This window comes from Dama dama, chromosome 9 (assembly GCF_033118175.1).
Source record: "Dama dama isolate Ldn47 chromosome 9, ASM3311817v1, whole genome shotgun sequence".
Taxonomy (NCBI): domain Eukaryota; kingdom Metazoa; phylum Chordata; class Mammalia; order Artiodactyla; family Cervidae; genus Dama; species Dama dama.
Window position 1 is genome coordinate 59,873,228 of NC_083689.1, and position 20,303 is coordinate 59,893,530.

At 41.5% G+C, this 20,303-nt stretch overlaps 1 protein-coding gene across 14 annotated transcripts in view; it reads left to right on the forward strand.

Annotated features, from left to right (window-relative positions):
• Positions 1–14,372: 14,372 nt before the first annotated feature.
• TCERG1 (transcription elongation regulator 1) overlaps positions 14,373–20,303 on the forward strand; it is a 52,416-nt gene continuing 46,485 nt past the window's right edge. For 12 of the 14 annotated variants that reach the window (XR_009694194.1, XM_061151648.1, XM_061151649.1 and 9 more), the window contains exon 1: positions 14,381–14,467. Coding sequence is in view for 13 of the 14 variants with exons in the window: in XM_061151648.1 (XP_061007631.1) it covers positions 14,409–14,467 (59 nt within the window). In the remaining variant the exon portion in view is untranslated. Of the gene's footprint in view, positions 14,468–20,303 lie in introns of all 14 variants that reach the window. The other 2 variants (XM_061151646.1, XM_061151647.1) reach the window with 2 other exon arrangements.

Genomic DNA, 20,303 nt, shown 5'->3' on the forward strand with positions numbered 1-20,303 from the left:
GTGACCTGGGACCTGAGTGACCTGGTCTGAAAAGATGAGCTACATCGTATCAGTCAGGATCCTTTGGCTTCATGTAACAGGACACCAGAGTCAAAGTAGCTTAAACTGTAAGGATACCTAATTATCTCATGTAACAAGAAGTTTAAAGGTACATGCCTTCAGGGTTGTTAATTTGTCAGCTCAAGGATGCCATAGGCCTCTTCTCTCTAGGTCTCTTGGCTTTACTTCATGGTTGCAAAATGGCTGCCACAGCAGCTTCATATATCATGTCCTCACATGACATATCCAAAGTGTGCAGGAAGGGGATGGACTGGCTCCTCCTTGGATTTTGCCCTCTTGTATCAAGAATAAAATTCTTTCCATAAGCCCCTCAGGAGGATTTCTTTTATATCTCATTGCCCTTAACAAACCAATTCTGGTTCATCACCTGGGGTTGTTCACTTGAACAAAACTGATTGGGAGAGATGACTGTGGGATGGGCAGCTGATAGTATTTTGCCACATGAACCAATCAGAATCTTTTGCTCAGGAATCTGAACCAAGAAACTGACCTGGGTTTGCTGTTAGCAAAAGCACCACCAGAAGTTGAGTTGAGGCTGTGGCACACGAGGCCATGAACAAGCCAAGGTTAAGGCAAGAAAAACTCCACAGAGAGGGTGAGGAAGCCATTTGGTAGAGAAAGAAGAACAGAGCACATGTGGAGAGGTGGGTGGAGCTACCTTGAGGGTTTGAAACTATTCCCCCAACTGCCTGGATCCCTGATGTTTTCTGGTTATGATTTTACTTCTAGGTTACAGAGAATGTACTAGTTAGGACTCAGAAATAAACAAACAAAAACTGTCCTAGCACAAAAGAAGAATTATTAATAGTTACCAATGTACTTCCTACCCAAGGCAGGAAGTTGAGCCTATCCTTAGGAAGTACTAAAACCAGAAAGGGCCAGAACGAGGCACCTTCTCTCTGCCTCTTCCCTCTGGGTTTCTCTATAGTTTATTTGACTTTATTTTTAAATTGAAATATAATTGATTTACAATGTCGTTAGTCTCAGGTGTATAGCACAGTGATTCAGTTACACATACAAAATACACACATATCTATACATATATTCTTTTTCAGATTTTTATAGATTATTACAAAATATTGAGTAGAGTTTCTTACCTACACAGTAGGTCCTTTTTGGCTATCAGTCTCATATACAGTACTGTGTGTATGTTAATCCCTACCTTCTAATTTGCCCTCCCTCCCCCTCCCTTGTGGTTTATTTCATTCTTATCTCTGCAGTAGGATGCCTGTTTCATGTTTCCCATGTTATCATACATCTGCCTACACCTTCTAAATTTGAGTTAGAGTTTTATCCCCCTGAAGAACCCAGGTGGTTCCCAGTCCCTGGGTCCTAGTTTCAAATTCCCAAAGGAAAGAAGCTGAGACCTAAGTTGGGTCAGATGTCCAATCTGCCTGGTCCATAGACTTTGGGGTCACAGCACGCATGCACAGGATAGTGAGGAGCAGAGGTAGGAGAAAGGGGTCATGAACCCAGGCTGGAAAGACACCCCAAAAGATTTCCACCATGATCCTCAAAAGAATGGCTTTCAAGATTGAAATGGTAGGAACCTGTCCCCAGGGGACATTTTGCATTGTTTGAAAACATATTTGGTCATCACAGCTTAGGGGTGGGTGCTACCTGCATCTGATGAGGAGAGGCCAGGGAGGTTGCCAAAATCCTAGAATGTTCTCACAACAAAGAATTATCCAGTCCAGAATGTCAGTGGCACTGAGGTTGAGAAACTCTGCCTCCCTCTTGATTCTTTCGATCAAATTGTACCTGTACCACAGAGCACACACCCAGGCTTGGTAAGTCATAAATAATTCTCCAGGCCATAATACTGGAGTGGGTAGCCTTTCCCTTCTCCAGCAGATCTTCCCGACCCACGAATCGAACTGGGGTCTCCTGCATTACAGGCAGATTCTTTACTACCTGGGCTGTCAGGGAAGCCCTGGTAAGTCATGAGTCTCAGTACCTATTTTCGGGGGAGAGGTCAAATGAAAACACCATCCTGGGATTATGTGGATGCCGGTTCTACTGCTGACTCACCTGGATTCAGGGTGCATTCTCGGTGAAGGAACCCACAAAGGCAGCAGATGCTGAGGTTCCTGCTCCGGGTGGGAGATTGTTAAAGAAGAAGCAAAGATGGAATAAGTAGAAACAGATCCAGCCAGAAGACAGAACTAGAAATGCATACACACAACCTGCTTTTACAAGTGCTCAAAACATAAACAGCAGCTGCCTAACTGGTACCTGCTCCTTCTCAAACACCATAAGGGAGAGCCTAAATCCTTAAGACCCACACAGCTGTCAGCTATGACAGGAGTGTCTTTTTTCCACACTAACTCGTCTGGCAGGAAGGTAAGGCTCCAGGCCATTGATCAATACAACATCTGCTTTCATTTCTAAGGATTATTGTCCCTGAAATCTTAAAAAAAAAAAAAAAAAAAAAAATCTGTAAATGGCTCAGAGAAAAGAGGGCTTCAGGAATAGGGAGAGGAAAGAAAGTTTAAGGCAAGACATTTCCCCAAGATTCCTGATCCATCTGAGGCTGCTCTTTGGCAAAGGAGAGTATGTTTTCTGAAGTTTCTGGTGGAAACCTCAGAAGTCAGATAACACAGGGTCTTTGCTGCCCTCTACCGATTATGATGAAGACTAGCAAGGAGTTTGAGAGGAGGAGCGGCTTTTGCGGTGGATTGCTTCATCCTTTCATTTAATTTTCAGTACATATTTACTGTGTGTAAGTATACTTTGCCTACACCCTCTGCTGATGGTGCTCGGGATTAGTGCAACAGTGAAAAATACACATCCCTGTTCTGCTTTGGGATGTACATTCTAGCAAAGGGGACAGACTGTGTGTAAGTTAACAAATAAACATTTAGCATGCCACAACTACTGAAGCCTGCACGCTCTAGGGCCCAAAAGCCACAACTAATGAGCCCCTGTGCCACAACTACTGAAGCCCGCATGCCCTGGAGCCAGCAAGTCGCAACTACTAAGCCTGCCGGCTGCAACTACTGAAGCCTGTGTGCCTAGAGCCTGTGCTCCACAAGAAAAGCCACCACAGTGAGAAGCCCACGCACCACAACTAGAGAAAGCCTGTGTGAAGCAACAAAGACCAGCACAGCCAAAAGTAGATAAAGCAGTATGTACATGTTAAAAAAAAAAAAGAGAGAGACATTTAAAGTTTGTTCAGTGGGCTCTGAAAGCACTTAACAGGCAATTTAAGACTTGGGGAGCTGGAAGGTGACACATGAGCTGAGACTGGAAGGTTGAGACAAAACCAGCTGAGAGCAGAGCCTAGAGCTCTGTGAGAAGATTGAGTAGTGAGTATAAACCCGCTTGCTGGGTCCCTGAACCTGATGTGGGAACAGGGGTCAGCGTGGAGGGAAGGCCAGAGAGGAGGGGAGGGACCTGCGTCATGGAGGGAGCCTGCAGTCTGCAAAGGAACTTGGATTTTCTTCTGAGTAAATCTTAGCAATAGAGGAAGCTGTTGAAGTATTGCTGTTTTTGTTTTTAAAAGATTATTCTCTCAGTAGGACCTTTGTGTCCTAGAATTTACAATAGACTTTCCCAAAAGTATCATAAGGCTTAGGATTTGTTCAAGATGGTGGAGTAGAAGGACATGCACTCATCTCCTTCTATGAGAGCCCTGAATTGCAACTAGCTATTGAACAACTATAGATAGCAGAATGCTGGAATCCACCAAAAAAAGATAACCCACATCCAAAGACAAAGGAGAAACTCATTCCACAATGAGATGGTAGGAGGGGTACAATGATGATGAAATCAAATCCCATACCCACTGGGTGGACAACCCACAAACTGGAGAATAGTAATATCAAAGTTCTCCTACTATTGTAAAGTGTCTAGGCCCCCATCAGGTTTCTCAGCCTGGGGATTCAGAAAGGGACGAGGAATTCCCAGGGGATTGGACTTTGAAGGCCAGTGGGATTTGATTGCAGGACTCCCAGAGGACTGAGGTAAACAGAGACCCCATTCTTGAAGGGTACACACAAAATCTTGCACATTAGGGCCCAGGGGAAAGGAGCAGTGACAGCACAGGCGACTGAACCAGACCTCCCCGCTAGTGTTGAAGGGTCTTCTGCAGAGGCGTGGGGCGGCAGTGGCTCGCCACAGGGACAGGGGAACTGGCAGCTGCAGTTCCGGGAAGGGCCCACTGGGGTGGGCCCTACTGGAGGCTATAGACTCCAGGGCCAAGCAGCTAACAGGGAGGGAGCACAGCCCCACCCATCAGTAGACAATTGGATTAAAGTTTTACTGATTGAAGCCCTGCCCACCAGTTATTGCCTACTGAGCAATACCCACTTTTTCCCACCACCACTCCCTCCCATCAGGAAACTTGAACAAGCCTCTTAGATAGCCTCACCCACTAGAGGGCAGACTAGAAGCAAGAAGAACTACAACTGAGTCTCCAGAACAAAAACATAATCAGAAAGTTAAAGTGAAAACGCAGAGGATTATGTTCCAGATGAAGGAACAAGATAAAACCCCAGAAAACCTACTGAATGAAGTGGAGATAGGCGACCTTCCAGAAAAAGGATTCAGAATAATGATAGTGAAGATGATATAGGATTTTAGAAAAAGAATGGAGAATATGCAAGAAATTTTACCGAAGAACTAAAGAGCCAACAAAGATAGGTGAACAATACACTAAAGGGAATCATTAACAATAATTAATGCAGAAGAACAGAGAAGTGACCTGGAAGACAGAATGGTAGATATCACTGCTGCAAAACAGAATATAGAAAAAAGAATGAAAAATAAAAAATGGAGACAGCCTAAGAGACCTCTGGGACAACATTGAATGCACCATCATTCACATTGTAGGGTCCCAGAGAGAGAGAGAAAGGACCTGAGAAAATATTTGAAGAGATAATAGCTGAAAACTTTCCTAATACAGGAATGGAAATAGTCAACCATATCCAGAAACTGCAGAGAGTTCCAGGAAGAATAAACCAAAGGAGGAACACACCAAGACACACTGTAATCAAAATGATAAAAAGACGAAGATAAAATATTAAAAGCAACAAAGGAAAAATGACAAATAACATACAAGGGAACTCCCATAAGGGTCTCAGCTGATTTTGCAACAGAAACTCTGCAAGCCAGAAGGGAGTGGGATGATATATTTAAAGTAATGAAAGGGAAGAACCTACAACCAAGACTATTCTACCTAGCAAAACTCTGTTCAAATTTGATGGAGAAATCAAAAGCTTTACAGACCAAAACAATTAAGAAAATGGTAATAGGATCATACATATTGATAATTACCTTAAATGTAAATGGATTAAATACACCAACCAAAAGACATAGACTGGCTGGGTGGATACAAAAACAAGACCCAAAATACATGCTGTCTACAAGAGACCTACCTCAGACCTAGGGCTACTTACAGACTGAAAGTAAGGAGATGGGAGAAGGTATTTCATGCAAATAGAAATCAAATGAAGGCTGGAGTAGCAGTACTCATATCAGAAAGTTTACAAGGTACGTACAGGAAAGAAATAAGTAAACATCTAGAGGATCACTCTGTCTCCTGTGTGGATCAAGTAAGTTAGGGCAGGGGACAAGATTAGGAGGCATATGACTTCCCTTGTGGTCCAGTGGTTAAGACTTTATCTTCCAATGCAGGGCATGTGGGTTGATCCCTGGAGGGGAACTAAAATCCCACATGCCTCAGGGCTAAAAAACCAAAACAGAACAGAAGCAATATTGTAACAAATTCAATAAAATCTTAAAAAAATGAGTAGGAGGCAGAGCTAGGCGGGCGCTGTGTGGGAGGCAGGCTGGACCAGAGCGGTGCCGCCGTGGCGATGGGCAGAAATGGATGGACAGGAGGTGCCTTTGGGATTTGGAGCTTCAGGACCCGCTGATGAGTTGGAGGTGGCAGAGGATGATTGACAGCTGCCAGGGCTAGGAGGGCAAACCAGTCAGCCGTGACAGGCGATAGAAGAAATGTGGCACCTGCGGGCTCCGTTGCGGGCGCTCTGTGGGCCAGGGGCCCAGAGCCATTACTTGCGTGTCTTTGCTCTTTCCTTCTGCTTGGCCTGGGTGATTATACCTGACAGGTCTCAGGGAGGCAGCCCTCATAAAAATGGCTGTAAAGCCTTTTGCTAATACGCCGCCTCCCATAAATGTCAGGTGATGAGAATTACAGCCCCGCAGGCTCATCAAAGAGAGAGCAGGCCGTGGCTTGAGGAAGCCACAGCGATTATGAGGGCACCAAGATGTCTTTCCCAGCTGTATTTTAGTGTCGGGGAAAATGTGACCGGAGGAAGTGGAGTGCGAGCTGAGGGCAAAGTGGCTCAGAGCCTTTCTTGGAAGTTGTAATTATCAAATCTGTTCTGCAAAGCTCCTCTTCCCTTGGCCCAGGGCTTCTGCAAGGTGAAGTGGAGCACCGTCTTCACTTGTACTAACTCAGCCAGGAGGAGTGGGAGGGTAAGGGAACCTGGCCTGGGGCAGCCTCTCATTCTGGGAGTAAACAACATACTCTTTCCCACCTCTTCCAAGCCTTGACCCACCTGTCAGCTAATTAAGACCTAGCACCCAGGAGTTTTTCCCTGCTCACCAGCTGTCTGGTGGCCCTTTGATGCACCCCATATGTCTCAGCCCCAACCCCCAGCCCTCTTTCTTTCTCCCCTTTTGTGTCTCTTTCTGTAACAGGCACTCAACATACAGCTAAAAATCACTGGGATCATATGATAAAACATGGCATTATGCTGGGGTCCTGGAAACTGGGCTGGGGGTGGCAGGGAGTAAAGAAATATGATATGAAAAAGTCCCGGTTCAGAAGTTACTGATCTCACTGACTGCTAGCTGGATGAGTAACTTCAAGAGCAAAAGTAGAACACTCACAAATAATGGTGGCTAGCATCCATTCTGAGAGCAAGGCTGCGAGTCAGGGGCCTGCCAGGGGCGTTGTCTCAGGGGGTCCTCCTGATAACACTCACAAGGTTAGTACTGTTGACATTCATTCTTTCAGAGGAGGACGCTGAAGCTTGGGAGGTGGTGACTTTTGCAGGGTGACAGCTTGTGACTGCTGGAACCCTCTTTCAACCCAAGTCTACCTGACCCTGATGCCTGTGCACTACTGTATCTCTGGCCCATCAGTTAGGTTAACAGGAGATTACTCATAGCATCAACATGTGTTCTCATTAGGAGGCCACGCTACCTTTTGCTTTTCCCAAACCTCTCTTGTACACACATGTGCACCTGAATACACACACACATGCCCCTTGATTCATACCCTCATCCTGACCCTAATTCTTTGGATGCCAATGGCATTTTATTTATTTATTTAGCAGTGCCGTTCATAGCTGCAGCATGCTGGATCTTCAGTCTTTAGTTGGGGCATGTAGAATCCTTAGTTGGGGCATTCAGGATCTTTTCATTTCAGCACTCGGGCTCTAGTTCTCTGATCAGGGATGAAACCCAAGCCCCCTGCATTGGGAGCATGGAGTCTTAGCTATGGGCCACCAGGGAAGTTCTCCTAATGGCATTTTGACATTGAATCAAAATTATACCAACACTGTTATATGTTCATCGAGAAAGCATTTTCAGGAAGAAAAATCCAATGTATAATAAACTCCAATAAATAATCACCCCCAAACACCAAAACATTTCTGGAATAGTTTTCTATATTAGATAAGATTTTTCCATTTGCTTCACTATTAGTTTTTTTTTAATTTATTGAAGGTATTTTTGACAATTAATTCTCCATTTAAATTTCAAAGTGAAATTAAAAAATAAATTTACAGAATTTTCCAAAGTGAAGAATTGAGTCATCCAGCAGTTCTGTCTGCATCAGATTTTACCACTTATATTGTTTGTGTGAGGTTTCTTCAATGACTATTATTTCTACCAGGTCTAAGATTCCTTGATCAAATTTTACAGATTTGCACTTTAAGATTTGATCTTCAGTAAAGTTTTGGTCAAAATGACCTTTAACCACATGCAATGGCAGGGATTTTCAGTTTCAATTTATATTGGTTATTTTTATCAGACATATGCATTATGAATTGGACATCAGACTAATAGTTTGTATTTATTACTTTGTTGCTGTTGTTTAGTTGCTTAGTCTTTGTGACTGTATGGATTACAGCCCACCAGGCTCCTCTGTCCAGGGATTTCCCATGCAAGAAGACTGGTGTGGTTTGCCACTTCTCCAGGGGATCTTCCTGACCCAGGGATCAAACTTGAGCCTCCTGCTTTGCAGGTGGATTCTTTACCACTGAGTCACCTGGGAAGGCCCTGTTTATTACTTAGCTAAGTGATATTTAGATAACCAATGAGAAAATTGGAGCAGTTTAAGCAACAGAGAGAACCAGGTAAGACAGAGACAAAGATTCAGACATGGACACCTAAGAAAGACAGTAAGAAGAGATAAAATAATAAGAATAAAAAGTATATTTATAAAAATGGTAATGGCTAATGTTTATTGAGCACTTACTCTAAGCCCTGTTCTAAACATTTTAAATGGGCTTACATTCATCTAACCCTCACATAAACTCTTTGTGGAGATGTAATTATTATTTCCATTTCAAGAAAGAGGAAACTTAAGCACAAAGACTGGAAATAAATAGTCCCAAATTACACAGCTGGTAAAAGGTGGATCCAGGATTCAAACCTAGACAGCTTAGGACAGAGAAGTTGCAGTGGTCCTTGTCCATGGAATTCTGCAGGCAAGAATAGTGGAGTGGGTTGCCATTTCCTCCTCCAGGGTATCTTGCCAACCCAGGGGTTGAACCTGAATCTCCTGCACTGCAGGTAGATTTTTTTTTTTTTTTTTTTTTTACCATCTGAGCCACCAGGGACAGTGGATTTCAAGCAAGGGTTACCCACAAAAAAAGTTTGCAGAAAAGTGAACAAATAATTAAAAGTTTCTAAAGTCTTTTTTTTTTTTTTTTGCTATCATATCTGTGACCTCCTTGTGGTGATTCCGTTCTGTTTAAAAAATATTTTTCTGAAAAGTTATATTTTTAGACTTACATGTAATAAGGATGAATCTACAAAAGATTACAAATTCACAATTATACTTGACCATTTGTTTAGAGCTTATCTTTGATATATTTGCAACATTTCATATCTCTGATCTTTGACCAACTTGAATTAAATAAACTTCTAATTGGAAAAAAAATAGCTCCTGAACGTGTCCCCTCTTCTCCAGTCTTGCTGTCATTGTCTTAGCTAAAAGTTTCATCATGGTCAGTGACAACAATTTTTACTGTCTTATATTTGGTTTATCAGCTTTCCCTTCTAGACTATGTACTCCATGGACAGTGTTGTTAGCAACTATGATAATCCCTGGCACACAATAGGTGTTCATTAAATGTTTGTCAGATGGGCAAATGAATGGGTTTGCCAAATGGACAAATGAATTATCTTCTGAATTCAAAATCAGAACACTTGGTCTGATACATTTGTGTAATGGAGAGTTCAGGTAATTTCTAAGATGGTGAGTTATTGCAACATCAATAGTACATTATTACTTTAGTCATCAGTTTAAATACTTTTAGAAAGTTTCTTAGGTTTTAATGTTTCAAGGGCTTAGAATATTTTCTCTGTTAATGGCCAACTTCAATGTTAAAAAGATTGTAACAGAGAAGATAGTATCACAAACCTTCATCTCCCCATCACCTAGCTTCAACAGTTATCAAGATATAGTCAACCTTGTTTCATCTGTAATCTGCTCCCCTCCCCTCATAGTCTCTCCGTGACCTTGGTGCTCCCCATCTTTGTTTACTTTGAAGTTAATCCCAGATATTACTTTATCCAGAAGGTATTATTCAGGAGGTATTAGAATGTTTTTTGGTGTCAATTAGAAATGATAATCATTAACTAATTTGCACATTGACATTTATTAACTGGTACTGAGCTACATTCAGGAGAAACTTTGAAAAACATGAATGCATTCCTACTCTCTTGGATTCTGTATCAAACTGCACATTGAAGTTACTATATTATTTATTTCTCTTTGTCCTAGTTTCTTGACATGTGAAAGAGATAGTGATGTTACCTTACTTAGATGATTGTATGGATAACGTATGAAAATTCTAGCCTCAAAAATTATTCATTGTAGTTATTTGAAATGGACTGAATAATTGAAAACCCATGAGTCCATAATAATACTTAAAGATGTCAGAAAAACTAATTTGTCCTCAGTTGAGATGGCTATCAAACCATCACTTTATTTTGAAAGTTGATAAGTAAAGGGAAAGAACTGAGCATTTATCCACTTTTAGCATAGAAACTGTAACTGGGGGCAATAGCCCCTGTTGTTGAAAGAAATATTTAACTTTCAGAAAAATTTTTAGTTAGTAAATGTAGAAAGAAACATGTAGTTAGAAAATCACTATTTTGTTACCCCAAAGGAAAGTACTGATTCAGAAAAAGATACAATCATTAAACCATTAGGTTAATGGTCATTAGGTAGGGCGATATTTGTTCACTTTTGCTGGAGATGGGCCTGGTTTATGACTGTTGTCCAAAAATAATTATTAATAGTGCAGATAACATTACAATGTAAGGATTGAGCTGTCATCCCCTTTAGCCCAATGTCAGTCATTGAGGGTAGGAAGTTCAGACATGTGTCTCCTGGTGTGAGATACACATTACTATTTAGGAAGTCCTCTTGATAAAAATATTCAGTTTGTACTTGATCAGTCTTCAGATCTAACATCCAGCTTATAAAAATTACAGTGTTAGAGGAAGCAATCAGATCCAAAAGGCGAAACTGGCTTGGGGTCTTCAGCAAGTCAGTGTTATAAGAGGGACTGTTCTAGGCTAACAGTCTTAAGTGACTTAGCAACCAGACACATTGCATGATTCTGAATTGGATCCTGATTTGACCAAACCAGTTCAAAAGGACATCTTAGGGACAGTTGGGGAAACTTGAATATGGATTTGATATTACTGTGACTTTTGTTAGATGTGAAAATGTTATTTTTGATATGTGGGATTTTTGTTTAAGAGATATATAAATACTGATGTAATGTTTTTTAGGGATGGAATGTTATGATGTTTATATAGTTTAAAGTACTTCAGAATTAAAAACAATAAAGTGAGTTGACAGGAAAAGAAGTAAGATAAAATATGTAAGACATAGACATAATGCTAAATGTTATAATAGGTAGTAAAAAGTGATTGGGATGTTATAAAGATATCTTGGATGCTATAGGAGAATTATGATAGAGGAAATTATCTAGATGAGGGTGGCTAGAGGTCAGATTTTCTATTTGAAGAATGCTTCCTGGAGGAAGTAATTGGGTAAGTTGAGATCTAAAAGGAAGTGTGGTAGGTTAAGATGGTCCCCAGTGGTACCACCTCTGGTATTTAGCTCTTGTGCAAGCTATTCCTCTTGAGTGTGGACTGGACTTACTGGCTTGCTTCTAATGAACAGAATATAGGCAGAAGTGATGGAATTTCACTGCCAATACTAGGTTACAGAAAGTCTGTGGCTTCCATCTTGGGCATTCTATCTCTGTCTCTGTGTCCCTTTCTCTCTCTCTCTTCATTGAATTGGTCATGCTAGGAGAAGCAAACTGCCATGTTGTCATCAGCCCCATGAAGAGACTCATGTTGTATGGCCTCAGTTGAACAACCCATGAGAAAGTGACACATGCCACCATTCAGATGAGAGAACTTGGAAACAGATTCTACAATCTTGGGTGAGTCTTCACTCCTGAGCCTCAGTGCCCCCTATGTAAAATTGGACAATACATTTGCCTTGAAGGGTTGTTGAAGAGATTAAAAACAGTGAATGAAAAGTATATATTTACCATGGGTATAAAATAGGTGTTTAAAATGGTAGTTATTAAAAAGAAAAACCTGATTTAGCATTGGAACCACTTCTCAAGAGTCAATTCTGAAGAGTGACTTCATAGCCAGGACTTAGAGCCCTGATGATATTAATTAGTCTTAAGCCACACTGTCTCTTACTTCACTTTGATATACTAAGTTTTAGGATCTATAATTCAGTTGCTGTCAATCTGCCCCCTCCCCAAGGAGTTTCTTCCATTCATTCAAATTGACAGTTTGTTTTCATCTTTTGTTAATGCCAGTGACTGTCTTTCTATGAAGTATTTATTTTGAGGATTGTCCCCTTGCCCCTGCCCCCCAGCAGTGGGTCATCTGTACAAGTATTATTTTCAGAATAGTTTGCCAGGATTTGGAGTTTACTGATGTTGAAAATGGGGATCTAACCATTCACTCTCATTCAAGCTCCATTTTGTTTAAATGTTATGTATTTAGTGAAACTTTAACCATACTTTCCTTCTCCAAATTTTATGATCAGAATTGTGTTTGGGTCTTATCACATTTTATCATACTTAGTTAATTTTGCATATTTAACTGAGATTCAGTATAGCATGGTATTTATTGAAATACTATAATTCACATACAATAAAATCCATCCTTTAAAGTACAAAATTCAATAGGTTTTAGTATGTTCACCAAATTGTACAATCATCACCACTATGTAATTTCAGAACATTTTCATCATCCAAAAAGAAATCCTGTACCTATTAGCAGTCACTCCTGCCTCCTGAAAATCTACTTTCTGTCTCTATGGACTTGCCTATTCTGGATATTTCATTAAATGGAGTCGTATACTATGTAGCCTTTGGTGTCTGGCTTCTTTCACCTAGCATAATGTTTTCAGGGTTCATCCATGTTGTAGCATGTATTGGTACTTAATTTTCTTCATGACTTAATAACGTTCCTTTGTATAGATATGAAGGAAAGTGAAGTTGCTCAGTCGTGTCCAACTCTTTGCAACCCCATGGACTGTAGCCTACCAGGCTCCTCAGTCCATGAAACTTTCCAGGCAGGAGTACTGGAGTGGGTTGCCATTTCCTTCTCCAAGTATAGATATACCATGTCTGTCTATTGTATAGATACACCGTGTCTTTAGATCAATTCATCAGTTGTTCAGACATATTGGCTATTATGAATTATGCTGCTATGAATATTGGTGTACAAGTTTTTGTGTACATATATGTTTTCAGGTTTTCTCAGATCATGGTGTTTAGCAGTGAGGCTTTGCTGCCATACTATCAGGTTTAAGGCCAGGTTCTGCCATTTATTAGCTGTGCAAACTTGGACAAGTTACTTAACTTCTCTGTGTCTCAGTTTCATCTATAAACTGTGGCTGGTCATAGTACTCAAATCCTAAAAGGCCTTTTTAAAAGGAGGCCTAAAACAGATAATACCTGGAAAGTAATTAGGACAGTGATTGGTGTAGGCGGTTTGTTGTTGTTTACTCTTTAAGTCCTGTCTCACTCTTTTGCAACCCCATGGACTGCAGCCCTCCAGGCTCCTCTGTCCATGGAATTTTCCAGGCAAGAATAGTGGAGTGGGATCTATTTCCTGCTTCAGGGTATCTTCCTGACTCAGGAATTGAACCCGTGTCTCTTGATCTCCTGCATTGGCAGGCAGATTCTTTACCACTGTGCCACCTGGAAAGTCCCTAGGTCTGAGTTAAAAAAAAATCTCTATCATTAGCTTAATATTTTGAGCTCCTTAATGGTGGAATTCCTCTGTATTGTGCCTTTGAAACCCCAGTATTCGAAAGTTTTTGTTTTTAATAAAAAGTTTAATAAATATTCAGAATTCCTCCTAGGTATTAGGGTATGCTAATTTTACACAAGTATGCTTTAAAATTGAAGGATGTATGGTTTAAATTATAAATTGCCGAGACATTTCCTTCCCCCAACTTAATAGAGCAATTTGTAACGCTCATCAGCCTGCAACTAATTATTGAATACAATTTAACAGGTATTCTTGTGGTTAGTAATGTATCATTTAATAACACGGGTATCAACTGGTGGCCCCTGAGGACTCTAGATTCTAAAAATCTGGGAAATAGCTCTTTTCTACAACTCTGTGATTGGTTTACCGGCGACCCAGGTCGATTTTTGATTGGCTCACTCAATAGACATGGTCAAGGCCTGAGCCAACATGACCGGTACGAGGACAATATGGCCCCACAATTGGCTTTGCTGGAAGCCGACAGACACGTGGCTACCGCAGGCCTAGCCGTACGTGGGAGGACCTAGTTTCGCTTACCTCGAGAGGGCGCCGGCGGCTCCTCGTTGCTAAAGTCTCGTTTTCCCATAAAGCCTCTGAGCGACCAATCAACCGACTGTCTCCATACCGCTTTTAAAGTCGGCGGGCCCTTTCACCAATAATAAGGCAGACACCACCCTCAGCTCGGGGATTGATGGAGAGTTTCACCAATCACCTCACAGATCTCTGCTATCTCCGCCTCTCTCTCGCGGGATTGACGATCCACCCGGCCAATAGGGGACGCCCAGTCGGCGGGTGGATGAAAGCGGCCCTCTGTAATGGCGGAGCGTGGCGGGGACGGGGGAGACGGTGAGCGATTCAACCCCGGGGAGCTCAGGTAAGGGCGCTGGTCTGCCTTACATCTCGGCGCTCCGGCGTCCCAGGGGCTAAGCCTGTTGCGCGGAGAGCCGAGGTGGAGGGTGGGCTGAGGAGGCGCGGCGGCTAAGAGCTGGGACCGCATGGGGTTGGAGAAGGGGGAAGGGAAGGCGGCTTGAATGAGGGAGCCGGGCCGAGTCTCGGCCGCGGCCTCCTGTGGGTTCTCGGGGCTCATTTCCGTTTTCGTGGGGCCTCGGCGCCCTTCGCAGCTTGCGGCCCACAGGCTGGGCCAGGGGTTCCCGCTTTGGGGCCCCGCCTCAGACGCAGTCCGCCTCCGCTTGGGCGGCCCTCAGCCTGACTCCCGGCTCGGCGCCGCCGCGGGCCCAGTTTTCCTCCCTGAAGCCCTCCATGCCGCGGGCAACCCCTCGGCGCCCTGGCTCGGCCTTCTTCACGCCCTCCGCCGCCTTTTGGTGTCCCTGCGTCCGTCTGGTTCCTTTTTGCCCACGTCGCTTGCTTTCCTTTAACTTCACGCGGCCTCCCTTTCTCTTATCGTTTGATCCCTTATCCCGAGTTTATGAGTAGTAACGATAGCGGCAGTCATTTGTTTCGTGCTTCCGAGAGCCAGAGAGCCCTTTCCTTAGTGTTTTCTCTTTTGATCCTCATGCCCACCTTTTGGAGTAGTTGCTCTTCTCGTTTTGCAGGCCCCGGAGCAACAGCCACCTTCAGTTAAGTGACTTGCCCATCCTTCAGGTGAGGAAACTGACGTAGAGCCAGGTGTCTTTGGTAGAATCTTGGCTTCAGGAAGTGGCTTGAACGCAGGCAGCCGGGCTTGGGAGCCTGCACTTTTCTATCCTTCTCCCATCTAGTCGTCTGCCCACGCCGTCTCCCTAAGGACGGCAGCAGTGACCTTTCTCGCCCTGGTTTCTGGGCAGCCTCTGGAATTTTTAATTGTCTTGGAGAGAAGAAACCTTAGTGATTTTTAAGGAAAACGAGATACTGAGCTTTACGTCTGCTTGGATGGAAAAAAAATTGCATTTCAGATGTTTAGCCCCCATTCTGAATTGTGCCATTGTTATCCTTTAAGAATGAGGAAGAGTAGAATAAGTTATGAGGACTCTAGCATTGTCTAGAGCTCCAGATAAAATTGTATAAGGAAACTGGGTATTGTTAACTAAAGTTTTCAGGGGGGGAAAAAGAATCATGTCTTTGAGATGATGAGTGGTCACAAAAATTTTTAGTTTGGCAGAAATAAAGTCTTATTTCAGGGATGGATATTTTAAACCCCACGTATATACTTCAATAATAAGTGATCTGAGTCCATTGCCAGGGTCGTTTAGTATTAGTGATGAAAGGGTTATACCTGATTCTGATCTTAAGAGGTACTTAAGCTAGTCTTATGGATTGATTTGGAAACATTACTTTGCATTTAAGAGAGTATCTTTCTTCAGTTTTACAGTGAGTAGCCTTTTAGATTTTATTAATAGAAAGTGAAGACACTGCTGCAAAACTGATTTGAATAGTGCTTTAAATTAGGTGTTCTGTTGCAAATGTTTCATACCTTAACGTCTGGGGTTAGAAATTCCTTCCACAGCATGTGGTACAGACTTTTATTTTAGCATTTCTCATGGTTTAAGAGAATTAGTTTTTTGTGGTCTCTGATTACAGAAACTGGGGCTTAATTTTTTGTATTTGTATTCTGAATATACGTCATGGTGTGTCACCGTCCTAGTGCCTCACGAATAAGGTTTTCAGGTATGTATATTGTAAATAAATTGTTATAGGAGATTTAGAGATTTTCCATTTATTGTACTCACATTTATTGTGTGGTATATGAGATGAGAGTCACTGATCTAGGTGCTGGCAGTAGTCTTGAACCAGACCAAAATCCTTTGTCCTCCAGGAGCTTCCATGCTAATTAAGATTGATCTAAATTTCAAACTAAGGACACAAGATGAGGAAATAAGCCTACAAGTGTGAAGAGCTTTACACAAGGTCACTGAGTTATTGGCAAGATCCGGATTAAAACCTATGTCTCTTCGTTTAGTCTACTTTATAATTTGCCTCCCAAATACCAGCACTTAAAAATTTTTACTCCGTTGTGCTAAAGTATTTGCAGTCCTCACCATTGGGAAGATTGCATATCTAGATATAGTACTTCTAGGGAGATACATTTGTTCTTGTAAAAAAAATTTCTGCATTTCTGTTCATGCTTGTACGCTTCTATTTTCATAAAGATCCAAAGTGGTAGGAATGCAAATAATCTACAATAGGATTTATTTGGAGATCCAAATACCTTTCTGTTTGTTTATGATTAAGGATCATTAAGATAACTTTTAGAGTCATGTTGGTATAGATACTTTACCCAGGGCCTTTATTTACTTATTAATGCTTTATGACTTATGACAAGGTACTTGTCTGACTTTCCTCAACTGTACACTGGGAATAAGAATACGCTGGTGTTACCACTGACTAACATGAAACAAGTTCTTTTTCTGTGCTATAGTTTCCTCTGTAAAAACGGTGCCAAACTTATCATTGAGTTTTTGTGATGATTGAAAGATTTAATACAGACAATGTCCCTGTAACTGTGCCTGGTATAGAAGAAATACCTAGGGTTCACTCTCATTAAAACAGTCATTGAACACCTGCCTTCTGGGCTCTGGGAGGCATCACTATACTAAAGAGAAAATACTAGTGAGTATAGGTAATACAAGACTAAATAAGTGAGATTTTTTTCATAGCATTTACCTTATAGTTATAAACTCAGATTGGGTAATGAGATAGAAAGGAGGTGGGAGAGACTAAGGTGGGAAAAAACTTGGCGCTTAAACTGAAGAATGAGAGAGTGTTACATAAAGCTCCGGGGAAAGCACCCCAGGCAGAGGGAGCAAGTGCAGAGGCTTCAGGGGAACGAAGTAGTTGGTCAAAGGACTAGAGTCTGTAGAGAGATCAGCAAGGGCCAGGTTATATAGAGCCTGCTAATAATGATTATAATAATATTAACACTGCTACTAATATTAATACCGTTTAATAAGGTAATTTTAGTAGTCACTAAATTATGGTTTTTGATTACTACCATTACTATACTGATGTTGTAGTAGCAGCAATAATAACTAATATTTATGTGCTGAGCACTGTTCCAGGTACTTCATTAGTTTCTTTAACCCTCACTGCACGTAAGGTTGTTGTGATAAAGTGCATATAAAGAGCTCAGCACATGTGCTATACATATCTGACATAAGAAAATGGTGACTCGAGGCTGTCGATAGAGGAAATTATGTGAATTTTGCTACCATTTTCACTGCAGACATTTGAAAGCATCTAGCTTTTCGGTTAGAGCACTATGCTAGGTTTTGTGGGAGAATGAAAGTAATGATGGTTAAAATAGTTCACTGTGCTCCAGGCGCCATCCTAGATGTTTCACGGGGATTATTTTATTGAACAGAGAGAAAGAGAGGTTTCATTTCTGTCCCCACTGCCCCTCACTTACACTTGAGTATGTTTAGACTCGGAAAATATGTAAGAAGCCTGAAACAGAAGGCAGAGCCCTGTCCATGGTTTTAGAGCCTAAAATACTTCACTTCAAGTGATAGCTAGAAAGTGTGAAATTCAAAAGAAAGAAATAATGTGTAGCTGAAGGCTGAGATGGAATATCTTTCCTTGGTGAAGATTTTTCCTGTCCCAAAGGTTAAGACATTGCTTCGGTAACAGTGACATCAGCCTTTTGGGAGTGTGTATGTATAATTTGAAAAAGGCTGATTATTGTTTCTGCAGTCACTGCTTTTAACTCATACTTCTACCATTGAGTGTAGGATGATTTGCAGATTTGGTGAAATATGTTTGGTATAGTAGTTCTGGATTTGTTTACAGTCCTAGTGCGCTCCTAGAAGGCAAATTGGTTCTTTTATTAGGATTTTTTTAATGTCAGAATTGAACTACAATGTGAAAAATTTAGAGGAAGTTGAAAGGGTAGTCTTAAGCACAGGGTTGAAAAATGTAGGAAAGTTGGAAGAATCTGGTGAGGCGAGTGTCAGAATGATTATTATCAGATGCACATGAGGATATAATTGTTAATCTTCTCCTGAGCACTGGAATGTAAATTTCATGTTTATAATGGAGAGAATTATTGTAGCTACTGTGTAGACTGTGATAGGTGCTCAGTAAATTGACTATGGCAAATTATAGTAAAGATTTTTATAAGATTCTCCATACCCTATTTATAAGGTACAGTATCACCTACATATTCATTGGTTCATTCAGCAAATACTTACTGAGCCCTACTATGGGCAGGCATAAATAACTGTGTGCTGGGGATATAAAGGTGAACAGGACAGACAATTCTTGCTCTAAAGGGGCTTACATAGACAGCATGGTGTAGTATGTAAGAGCCTTTCGCCTGTGTTTGAATTCTAAACCAGCTGTGTGGCCTTGGACAAGTTGTTTTACTTTTGTGTGCCTTAATCTGTAAAATGAGGTTGATAAAATCTATTTCAGAGTTACGTTGATTGCGTGAATGCTAAGTTGCTTCAGTTGTGTCCGACTCTTTTGTGACCCTGTGGACTGTAGCAAGTCATGCTCTTCTGTCAATGGGATTCTCCAGGCAAGGATTCTGGAGCACATTCTCCATCAGGGGATCTTTTTGACCCAGATCTTTTTTGTCTCCTGCATTGGCAGGCTGGTTCTTTACCACTAGCACCACCTGGAAAGCCCAGTAAGCACTTGTAAGAGTTAAAACTTTTTTTTTTTTAAAGCACTTAGGAGATAGAGAATATCTTGTGATATTGCTTATTTGCTTGAATGCCATGGAGAAAATAAAGAAGGGTGTTTAGCTAGAGATTGAAGAGTGGGGTGGGGTGCAGTGTACAGAAGGGCATTCCCTTCTATATGAGAATGCTAATTATGTCTTAAGCTGTTAGCCTCCCCTGCTATAAAAACCTTGTATTTAGAAGTAGTTTCAAGGTTCCAAAAACTCGCAAAAACAAAAATAGTTTGCTTAATGTTAATATTTTACCTGTTCTGCTTTCTTGCTTGGTCACATAAGTGCTCTCTATTACTCTGAACCATTTGTGGTAAAGGGCCACACACACCATGGCCCTTTACCTCTAAATACTCGAGTGCTTATTTTCTGAGAATAGTGATCTTCTCTGATGGACAGCACGGTTACCTATTTTGTAAATTTGCACTGATAAAGTAATTTTTGTCTTTATTCCAGTGTTGTCTGTTAATGCAGTATGTCCTTTATTGTATTCCTTCCCTCTAGTTTTGTATCCTGTCTAGAATTGGAATTGTATTGTCATGTCTGTTTGGCCTCCTTTAATCTAGAACATTTCCACAACCTTCCTTTTTTCTTCTTTTTATAACAGCATTTCTGAAGAATATACCCTCTGCTCCCCACTTTGTAACAGAACATTATTTTGTGTTTGTCTAATAACTCGTTATTATATTGAGGTTAAACATTCTTGCTTGGAATAGGTGGTATTGTGTCCCTCTCAGTCGCGTTAGGTCAGTTTCTCTATTGCATAGTGTTTTGTTTAGCCTTCTTTCTATTGTAAGAAATGCCATTTCTATTGTAAGAAACGCTCAGTCGTGTCCGACTCTTTGTGACCCCATGAATCGCAGCATGCCAGCCCGCCAGGCCTCCCTGTCCATCACCAACTCCCGGAGTTTACTCAAACTCATGTCCATCGAGTTGGTGATGTCATCCAGCCATCTCATCCTCTGTCGTCCACTTCTCCTCCTGCCCCTAATCCCTCCCAGCATCAGGGTCTTTTCCAGTGAGTCAACTCTTCGCATGAGGTGGCTAAAGTGTTGGAGTTTCAGCTTCAGCATCAGTCCTTCCAATGAACACCCAGTATATT